The sequence below is a fragment of the Labrus mixtus genome, chromosome 20 (assembly GCF_963584025.1).
Source record: "Labrus mixtus chromosome 20, fLabMix1.1, whole genome shotgun sequence".
NCBI classification, from domain to species: domain Eukaryota; kingdom Metazoa; phylum Chordata; class Actinopteri; order Labriformes; family Labridae; genus Labrus; species Labrus mixtus.
The window spans coordinates 24773809-24784481 of record NC_083631.1 but is presented as its reverse complement, the minus strand read 5'-3'; the positions used below and the strand labels follow the sequence as shown (position 1 = coordinate 24784481).

The following is a 10673-nucleotide window of genomic DNA, read 5'->3' as shown; positions in this document are numbered from 1 at the left end:
CTCTGGATAACAGGGAGTGGGAGTTTCAGAAGTAGGTCCCACCTCACACACACTGTGTGTTTTTAAAGTGTGTTTAAATGAACAGGTGTACTCACAGCTCGCCCTCTCTCTCTTTTCAGGTATGGACATTAGTTCTGTTATCGTTCATCTTTTCTCACCTGTTCTCCTCCTGATCCTTCTGATCCTGCTCCCTGTGTTTGTTTTAAGCTCGTTGTTTGTTTTGATTTATTGTAAGTACACAAATAAACATTACTGTTGACACACCTGGTTTTGATTTGAGTGAGAACGATTCAGAATGAAAGGTGAGAGTTCCACTGCAGCTTCAGAGTCACTCGTTTACACACCAACAGATGGAGAAGGGTCAAATGTTGATGTGTGACAAATCAAAGCCAAACCCCAAAAAAAAGTGCACGTTTACCCGAACGAAAACAGGAGTCACGAGTGCTAGCGCTAGCTATGGCTCACCGGCCGGTGCTAACAGGGAAGAGGAGGCAGACATCAATCTGAAAACCAAACTCGCCGAGATCAAACGTTTTTGACAAGACAACAACCAACAACTTGGAGAAATAAAAGAAGAGATTGGAAAAACTAAACGGAAACTGGACGAGGCGGAGGAGAGAGAGAGAGAGAGCCTGGAAGCTAAGCTAACTGACCAAGAGGGAGATATAAACTAATCTCAGTTTATATGGAGAAACCAAGAATAAAATACGAAGTAACCCAATTAACCAAAGAAAAAGAGGAATGGCATTACCAAATGTAAATGTTTACTATGCAGCTCAATGAAGACCTCAGGTGTGTTTCACAGTTTAAGGAAATAGAAGAATCTCCAGCTTCACCATGACAACCTCACAGATTAAAACAAAATATGTCAGAAAGTTACAAAATTAACCTGAAGAGTACGATGAGGACTTTATCTCAAACAGGACAGACTCCAGATTTAAGAGCATTTTAGAATAATATCTAGATTATATAGAAGTTCTCTGGACTCTTTAAGTTGTAACACCTGAATGTTCAAACAGGAACAAGAAGGAGGAAACAACGTGGTCACACAGCTGGAGGGAAAAGAGTCGTTACTGGAACAAAGTGTTGGAGGTTATGTGGTTCAGATTTAATATTTGAACCATTATCATTTATTTAAGGAATGTAGAAAACAAGTCTTACTGGCAGGATGTTCAGAAATGTTTAGAAACTATATTTCAAATCTCTATTCCATTTGATTTTCTGACAATATATTCAATCAGCAGCAGACGAATACTCAACGAGAACCCTAAACCCTAAACCCCATCCCCTAACCCCTAAACCCTAAACCCCATCCCCTATCCCGGACGAGGAAAAGGTTACAACAAGACGCTCCAACATTAGAGGACTGGTATTAAAGTGTTTATGAAATTTAAAAACATTTTCTATAAAAAACAGATAAACTGAAGGATTGTGAAATGTGAACATTAACCCCCGATGTGCTTCAGTTACCGAGGAGACGTCGTGATGCATCTTTGTGGAGAAATGAGTCAGTGTGACATCTTTTGTTTCTTTAGTTCTGATGTTTTGTTGTAAAGTCAAATGAGCAACAGCTGGAAGATCATGATTTGTTGATCTGATACACTGACCTGTATGATGTCATCATATATTTGTTATCTGTGTGTGAACTTTGTTTGACCTCCCTGATAAAAAAAGAAAAAGAAATGAGAAAGGTGAGTTTACACCTGCTGAAGGAAACAGAATGATGTGAATTCTTTCTGGCTAAATGGCGCCCCCTGGTGGACAAACACCTGTAGATCTCTCAGATCACCAACCTGAGCTACAAAATAAACCCTTTAAACTGCGACCTTTGACCTGAGCCTCCTGGCGCTCAGCCCAAAGAACCCGACAGACGGAGAGTTTAAATCCTCCTGATGAGCGTCTCGATGTCCTTCAGTTTGTTTAATAAAAGAAAGAATTGATTTCACGTCTTTATTGTTTGTTTTTTTATTAACCTGAAGAATCACCAGCACTCACTGTTGCTAGGTAACCAGCGTTAACCTGTTTTTAATATTTACTAAAGTTTGAGGAAACATGAATCGTGTCCCGACATCAGATCCACACCTGAAACAAGTCCCGCCCCTTCTTGATTTTGATTGGTCAGTTAGGGAGTGTGAGACTAGACGTGTCTTTCATCCGATCACAATCCAGAGATTGAAACGCATATAAAGACAAACAGACGTCTTTTTGTTTGAGCGGGTTTATTAATCGAGAATCATCAAGAACAAGTTTTAAACGTTAAAGAAAATCATTGTAACAAAAAATACCAACAGCCGAGTCAACGTCTTCTGATCCAGGTTTTCTGTGATCCAGGTTCTTCTGTGATCCACTTTTAGGTACGTCTGATCCAGGTCTGGGCTGACTGTCTGGAGGAGGTCTGGGTCTGGACTGACTGTCTGGAGGTGGTCTGAGTCTGGGTCTGGAAGAGGTCTGAGTCTGGGTCTGGGTCTGGGTCTGGGCTAAATGCTAACAGGCAGAACACATCAGCAGGTCTAGCCGCCCCCCTTTCTTCTTATTCTTTGGTCTTTTTTTACGGCTGAGGTGAAGTTCCAAACTTGGCGCTCAGCTTGGTGACCAGCGCCATGATTTTGGGGTTGTTCTGGTACTTGGCGATGTTGGCCGGGTTTTGAGCCACGTCCTGGAAGGCGGCCATGACCTCGGGGTCCTAAAGCAAACGGAGAGTTTAGAGACAGGAAGTTCAAAGAAAGAAAACAAAGATTGAACAGATGAGCGACCTTCATGGCGTTCAGCAGCTCAGGATCCTTCAGGAAATCACCGAGACCGGGCATCCCAGCAGGAGCTCCTCCCGGGAACCCAGCAGGACCTGACGGGTCCAAAGGGGAGGAGTCATGATTACAGGACTCAGACTGACCCCCTAACCTGATCCTCTCTACCCAGCATGCACTGCAGGTGTGTCTCTTACCTGGGAAGAATCCTCCTCCAAACTGTCGAGCCTCCTCGTCCTGTCCACACAGAGAGAGGGGGGGGAGGGGGTCCACACAGAGAGAGAGAGGGGGGTCCACACAGAGAGAGAGAAGGGGGAGGGGGTCCACACAGAGAGAGAGAGGGGGGAGGGGGTCCACACAGAGAGAGAGAGGGGGGTCCACACAGAGAGAGGGGGGGAAGAGAGGGGGGTCCACACAGAGAGGGGGGGTGTCCACAGAGAGGGGGGGGGGGGGGGTTTGATCAGACCACCACGTTCAGAACATATTGTGAAACGTCTTATTTTAAGGTTCCTCCAGGACTCAGAGTCTCTAATGGAAGCTCCACCTCAACCCGGGTCACCCAGACCCTCTGAAGACCCTCTAAAGACCCTCTGAGGGTTCTGATGCTGTGAGACAGCTGGGCTCATAGCAACAGTTACTAAGAGGGGCGGGGCTTAGTCTCACCCTCTGAGCGCGGGCGTGCTCCTCCCTCGCCTTCTTCATTCTCTCCTGTTTCTCTCGGAGCGACTTCTCTTCTCGCTTACGCTCGTATTTACGTCTGTGCTCGATGATTCTGTTCGCCTGAAGACGACAACAAGTCAACGTCAACACACACATTAAACACACACAAATTAAACACACACACACAGTAAAATCAGGTGTGATGACATCACCTTGGGCTGAACCTCCTTCAGCAGCGTGCTGGCGTCCTCGTCATAGTCCAGTTTACACGCTGTGGCGAGATCACGAGCCGCATCCTCCCAGTGACCGAGCAGCCTACACACACACACACACACACACACACACACACACACACACACACACAGGATTGTGTGTTTCAGCAGAGAAAATGTGTTCAATGTGTGTGTTCAGGTGTAGTGTGTTCAGGTGAGTGTTCAGGTGTCTGTGTTCAGGTGTGAGTGTTCAGGTGTACCTGAGAGTGTGTGTTCAGGTGTACCTGTGAGTGTGTGTTCAGGTGTACCTGAGAGTGTGTGTTCAGGTGTCTGTGTGTTCAGGTGTGTGTGTTCAGGTGTACCTGTGAGTGTGTGTTCAGGTGTGTGTGTTCAGCTGAGTGTTCAGGTGTACCTGAGAGTGTGTGTTCAGGTGTCTGTGTGTTCAGGTGTGTGTGTTCAGGTGTACCTGAGAGTGTGTGTTCAGGTGTCTGTGTGTTCAGGTGTGTGTGTTCAGGTGTACCTGTGAGTGTGTGTTCAGGTGTGTGTGTTCAGCTGAGTGTTCAGGTGTACCTGAGAGTGTGTGTTCAGGTGTCTGTGTGTTCAGGTGTGTGTGTTCAGGTGTACCTGTGAGTGTGTGTTCAGGTGTGTGTGTTCAGGTGTACCTGTGGGCCGTCCCCCTCCACTTGTAGGGCTGAGCAGAGTCGGGGTTGATGCTGATGGCTCGGTCACAGTCTCTGATGGCTGCGTTTGGTTTCTGCATCTTAATAAAAACACTGAAGAGAAACGTTCAGGTGATGTTTACACACTGACCTTTGACCCCCTGAACAAACACCTGCGCTCTCTCACCTGGCTCTCTTGGCGTACAGGATGGCTAAACACGGGTTCAGTTTGATGGCTTCAGTGAACAGATCCAGAGCTTTGGGCAGGTCACCTGAGACAGGTAAACCATGGACACTGTGTTTATAGATATACTGAGTGTGTGTGTGTGTGTGTAAAACTGTGTGTGTGTGTGTGTCTCACACCTTCACTCAGAGCATTAATGGCCTCCATCTTCTTCTCATTGGCCTGATCGATCATCTCGTCTGTGACCTGAGGACGGACACACACACACACACACACACACACACACACACACACACACAGTTACACCCACACAGAGTGTGTGTTTCTGTGTGTTGAACAGGTTACTTCCTGTCCCAGGTGTTACCTCTGTGTTTTGGGCGTCTCCCATGTCCTGAAGTGCGTCTGAGTCCGGTTCGATCACGCCCTCATCGTCCATCTCTGACAAACAGGAAACAAAGAAATCACAGCGTTTATCAGGGTGTCCCACTGCTGCCGCCACAACACGCACCAGAAGAAAACCAAAGGGATTCAAACCCTCCAACCTTTAAAAGGACACGCCCCCCTCTGGTGTTTCACCTGACGACACAGCACACACACACACATCGGCTGAATGATGTGTGTGTGTGTGTTGAACATTATCAAAGCATGAGATTTACCGATTTCACTCTCCTCGCTCTCCGACAGCACAGGAGGCTCGGGCGCCGCAGACGCCGCAGACGGAGGAGGAGCACAGGGGCAGCCACCCTGCAGGTAAGACAACAGGTGTTACAGCACCCTGAGACAGGTGTCACAGCACCCTGAGACAGGTGTTACAGACAGGTGTTACAGCACCCTGAGACAGGTGTCACAGCACCCTGAGACAGGTGTTACAGACAGGTGTTACAGCACCCTGAGACAGGTGTTACAGACAGGTGTTACAGCACGCTGAGACAGGTGTTACAGACAGGTGTTACAGTACCCTGAGACAGGTGTTACAGACAGGTGTTACAGCACCCTGAGACAGGTGTTACAGACAGGTGTTACAGCACCCTGAGACAGGTGTTACAGCACTCTGAGACAGGTGTTACAGACAGGTGTCACAGTACCCTGAGACAGGTGTTACAGCACCCTGAGACAGGTGTTACAGACAGGTGTTACAGTACCCTGAGACAGGTGTTACAGCACCCTGAGACAGGTGTTACAGACAGGTGTTACAGCACCCTGAGACAGGTGTTACAGACAGGTGTTACAGTACCCTGAGACAGGTGTTACAGCACCCTGAGACAGGCGTTACAGCACCTTGAGACAGGTGTTACAGTACCCTGAGACCGGTGTTACAGAAAGGTGTTACAGCACCCTGAAACAGGTGTTACAGACAGGTGTTACAGCACCCTGAGACAGGTGTTACAGCACCCTGAGACAGGTGTTACAGCACCCTGAGACAGGTGTTACAGACAGGTGTTACAGTACCCTGAGACAGGTGTTACAGCACCCTGAGACAGGCGTTACAGCACCTTGAGACAGGTGTTACAGCACCCTGAAACAGGTGTTACAGACAGGTGTTACAGTACCCTGAGACAGGTGTTACAGCACCCTGAGACAGGTGTTACAGACAGGTGTTACAGCACCCTGAGACAGGTGTTACAGTACCCTCAGACCGGTGTTACAGACAGGTGTTACAGCACCCTGAGACAGGTGTTACAGACAGGTGTTACAGTACCCTGAGACAGGTGTTACAGACAGGTGTTACAGCACCCTAAGACAGGTGTTACAGTACCCCGAGACAGGTGTTGCAGTACCCTGAGACAGGTGTTACAGACAGGTGTTACAGTACCCTGAGACAGGTGTTACAGCACCCTGAGACAGGTGTTACAGTACCCTCAGACCAGTGTTACAGACAGGTGTTACAGCACCCTGAGACAGGTGTTACAGACAGGTGTTACAGCACCCTGAGACAGGTGTTACAGACAGGTGTTACAGTACCCTGAGACAGGTGTTACAGCACCCTGAGACAGGTGTTACAGCACTCTGAGACAGGTGTTACAGACAGGTGTCACAGTACCCTGAGACAGGTGTTACAGCACCCTGAGACAGGTGTTACAGCACTCTGAGACAGGTGTTACAGACAGGTGTTACAGTACCCTGAGACAGGTGTTACAGCACCCTGAGACAGGTGTTACAGACAGGTGTTACAGCACCCTGAGACAGGTGTTACAGCACCCTGAGACAGGTGTTACAGACAGGTGTTACAGCACCCTGAGACAGGTGTTACAGTACCCTGAGACAGGTGTTACAGACAGGTGTTACAGCACCCTGAGACAGGTGTTACAGTACCCTGAGACAGGTGTTACAGACAGGTGTTACAGCACCCTGAGACAGGTGTTACAGACAGGTGTTACAGCACCGTGTTACAGCACCCTGAGACAGGTGTTACAGACAGGTGTTACAGTACCCTGAGACAGGTGTTACAGCACCGTGAGACAGGTGTTACAGACAGGTGTTACAGCACCCTGAGACAGGTGTTACAGTACCCTCAGACCGGTGTTACAGACAGGTGTTACAGTACCCTGAGACAGGTGTTACAGACAGGTGTTACAGCACCCTGAGACAGGTGTTACAGACAGGTGTTACAGCACCCTGAGACAGGTGTTACAGACAGGTGTTACAGCACCCTGAGACAGGTGTTACAGACAGGTGTTACAGCACCCTGAGACAGATGTTACAGCACTCTGAGACAGGTGTTACAGACAGGTGTTACAGCACCCTGAGACAGGTGTTACAGCACTCTGAGACAGGTGTTACAGACAGGTGTTACAGTACCCTGAGACAGGTGTTACAGTACCCCGAGACAGGTGTTGCAGTACCCTGAGACAGGTGTTACAGACAGGTGTTACAGTACCCTGAGACAGGTGTTACAGACAGGTGTTACAGCACCCTGAGACAGGTGTTACAGTACCCTGAGACAGGTGTTACAGACAGGTGTTACAGCACCCTGAGACAGGTGTTACAGACAGGTGTTACAGCACCGTGTTACAGCACCCTGAGACAGGTGTTACAGACAGGTGTTACAGTACCCTGAGACAGGTGTTACAGCACCCTGAGACAGGTGTTACAGACAGGTGTTACAGTACCCTGAGACAGGTGTTACAGACAGGTGTTACAGTACCCTGAGACAGGTGTTACAGACAGGTGTTACAGCACCCTGAGACAGGTGTTACAGTACCCTCAGACCGGTGTTACAGACAGGTGTTACAGTACCCTGAGACAGGTGTTACAGACAGGTGTTACAGCACCCTGAGACAGATGTTACAGCACTCTGAGACAGGTGTTACAGACAGGTGTTACAGCACCCTGAGACAGGTGTTACAGCACTCTGAGACAGGTGTTACAGACAGGTGTTACAGTACCCTGAGACAGGTGTTACAGACAGGTGTTACAGCACCCTAAGACAGGTGTTACAGTACCCCGAGACAGGTGTTGCAGTACCCTGAGACAGGTGTTACAGACAGGTGTTACAGTACCCTGAGACAGGTGTTACAGACAGGTGTTACAGCACCCTAAGACAGGTGTTACAGTACCCCGAGACAGGTGTTGCAGTACCCTGAGACAGGTGTTACAGACAGGTGTTACAGTACCCTGAGACAGGTGTTACAGCACCCTGAGACAGGTGTTACAGTACCCTCAGACCAGTGTTACAGACAGGTGTTACAGCACCCTGAGACAGGTGTTACAGACAGGTGTTACAGCACCGAGACAGGTGTTACAGACAGGTGTTACAGCACCCTGAGACAGATGTTACAGCACTCTGAGACAGGTGTTACAGACAGGTGTTACAGCACCCTGAGACAGGTGTTACAGACAGGTGTTACAGCACCCTGAGACAGGTGTTACAGCACCCTGAGACCGGTGTTACAGACAGGTGTTACAGTACCCTGAGACAGGTGTTACAGACAGGTGTTACAGTACCCTGAGACAGGTGTTACAGACAGGTGTTACAGCACCGTGTTACAGCACCCTGAGACAGGTGTTACAGACAGGTGTTACAGCACCCTGAGACAGGTGTTACAGCACCCTGAGACAGGTGTTACAGACAGGTGTTACAGCACCCTGAGACAGGTGTTACAGTACCCTCAGACCGGTGTTACAGACAGGTGTTACAGCACCCTGAGACAGGTGTTACAGACAGGTGTTACAGCACCCTGAGACAGGTGTTACAGACAGGTGTTACAGTACCCTGAGACAGGTGTTACAGACAGGTGTTACAGCACCCTGAGACAGGTGTTACAGACAGGTGTTACAGCACCCTGAGACAGGTGTTACAGCACTCTGAGACAGGTGTTACAGACAGGTGTCACAGTACCCTGAGACAGGTGTTACAGCACCCTGAGATAGGTGTTACAGACAGGTGTTACAGTACCCTGAGACAGGTGTTACAGACAGGTGTTACAGCACCCTGAGACAGGTGTTACAGACAGGCGTTACAGCACCTTGAGACAGGTGTTACAGTACCCTGAGACCGGTGTTACAGAAAGGTGTTACAGCACCCTGAAACAGGTGTTACAGACAGGTGTTACAGCACCCTGAGACAGGTGTTACAGCACCCTGAGACAGGTGTTACAGCACCCTGAGACAGGTGTTACAGACAGGTGTTACAGTACCCTGAGACAGGTGTTACAGCACCCTGAGACAGGCGTTACAGCACCTTGAGACAGGTGTTACAGCACCCTGAAACAGGTGTTACAGACAGGTGTTACAGTACCCTGAGACAGGTGTTACAGCACCCTGAGACAGGTGTTACAGACAGGTGTTACAGCACCGTGTTACAGCACCCTGAGACAGGTGTTACAGACAGGTGTTACAGCACCCTGAGACAGGTGTTACAGACAGGTGTTACAGTACCCTGAGACAGGTGTTACAGCACCCTGAGACAGGTGTTACAGACAGGTGTTACAGCACCCTGAGACAGGTGTTACAGTACTCTCAGACCGGTGTTACAGACAGGTGTTACAGTACCCTGAGACAGGTGTTACAGACAGGTGTTACAGTACCCTGAGACAGGTGTTACAGACAGGTGTTACAGTACCCTGAGACAGGTGTTACAGACAGGTGTTACAGCACCCTGAGACAGGTGTTACAGACAGGTGTTACAGCACCCTGAGACAGGTGTTACAGACAGGTGTTACAGCACCCTGAGACAGGTGTTACAGCACTCTGAGACAGGTGTTACAGACAGGTGTTACAGTACCCTGAGACAGGTGTTACAGACAGGTGTTACAGCACCCTAAGACAGGTGTTACAGTACCCCGAGACAGGTGTTGCAGTACCCTGAGACAGGTGTGACAGACAGGTGTTACAGCACCCTGAGACAGGTGTGGCACTCACAGGTAAACACGCTTAGATCAACATGAATTTAATCTGCAGTTTGAGACTCACCTGACACGAGTCCTTCATCTTCGGGCGTAGAGGGATCGTCGCTCCCATGCTGAGAAGAGACACACACACACACACACACACACACACACATCAGCTGATTGGAGGTCACAGGTGTGGGCAGGTTGACGCTGACGTCAGTGACGTGGTCTCGGGTATTCTGACCTCTGTAACCAGGTGCGCAGGAAGTCCAACTCCGGCAGGTGCAGGACTTCCGGACTGGACTCGCACAGCTGCACGAAGGCCTTCAACTCTGTCACTTTGCGTGGGTCCATCCTGCGTGACACGTCCCGCACAGCGCGCGGGAGAAAGAAGAGACACTTATCTTATATTAGCTTAGCTTAGCATAGCCTTGTTTATTTGCTAACGTTAAGAAGCTTATGATGCCTCCGAGATTATAAACCTTCACATTTAACTAAAACACTCCCCTAACCCCTACACTGTCTCCATGGTAACATTAGAGACTGTTTCCATGGTAACATGAAAGACTGTTAATTGGTCAGCACAGGTTTCCAGAATAAGAAGCTAACAGTTTGACGCATGTTAGCATCGTAAGCTAGCTGCTGTTTCTTTAACATAAACCTGTTCTTAATTTAACTTAACCTTTCAGTGTCGTCACATAAACTCACCTGCTCACAGGTATAAAGTACACAGCTGATTCCCGGGGCAATGACCTGCAGAATAAGTCAATATTTCAGTTTAATGTCCGCAGAGCGGCTTCACGGTTAGCTCAGACGATCCTCCGGTTTTTATTCAGGCAGGTAGACGAACGGCCCGAGCGGGGACCCGAGCGGGACCCGAGCAG

At 48.9% G+C, this 10673-nt stretch overlaps 2 protein-coding genes and 1 long non-coding RNA gene across 6 annotated transcripts in view; 2 read left to right on the top strand and 1 right to left on the bottom strand.

Annotated features, from left to right (window-relative positions):
• The window catches only part of rbx1 (ring-box 1, E3 ubiquitin protein ligase), a 2491-nt gene extending 2227 nt beyond the window's left edge, over nt 1–264 (top strand). Inside the window, exons 4-5 of the mRNA XM_061065767.1 lie at nt 1–31; nt 120–264. The exon at nt 1–31 is cut by the window's left edge and continues 55 nt beyond it. Coding sequence (XP_060921750.1) covers nt 1–31; nt 120–132 — 44 coding nt within the window. The 3' untranslated portion in view covers nt 133–264. The remainder of the gene's footprint in view (nt 32–119) is intronic.
• A 2278-nt stretch (nt 265–2542) lies between these two features.
• Nucleotides 2543–10655, bottom strand: st13 (ST13 Hsp70 interacting protein). 2 transcript variants are annotated; one of them, XM_061065766.1, is made up of 13 exons: nt 10498–10655; nt 10034–10144; nt 9872–9920; nt 5116–5203; nt 4824–4897; nt 4639–4705; nt 4463–4547; nt 4279–4389; nt 3617–3719; nt 3408–3524; nt 2942–2981; nt 2754–2842; nt 2543–2683 (listed from the first exon to the last, which is right to left on the bottom strand). In XM_061065766.1, exons 2-13 carry the CDS (start codon nt 10141–10143, stop codon nt 2549–2551), a joined length of 1068 nt encoding a protein of 355 aa, XP_060921749.1. In that variant the 5' UTR covers nt 10144; nt 10498–10655; the 3' UTR covers nt 2543–2548. The 2 variants fall into 2 exon arrangements, with proteins under 2 accessions (XP_060921749.1, XP_060921748.1); XM_061065765.1 differs by having other exon boundaries at nt 2754–2981.
• LOC132995672 (uncharacterized) lies at nt 3755–4283 on the top strand. 3 transcript variants are annotated; one of them, XR_009677045.1, is made up of 4 exons: nt 3755–3815; nt 3871–3988; nt 4023–4156; nt 4221–4283. It is a non-coding gene; the product is annotated as an uncharacterized LOC132995672 (long non-coding RNA). The 3 variants fall into 3 exon arrangements; XR_009677043.1 differs by having other exon boundaries at nt 4023–4172; XR_009677044.1 differs by having other exon boundaries at nt 4023–4146; nt 4181–4268.
• Nucleotides 10656–10673: the final 18 nt, after the last annotated feature.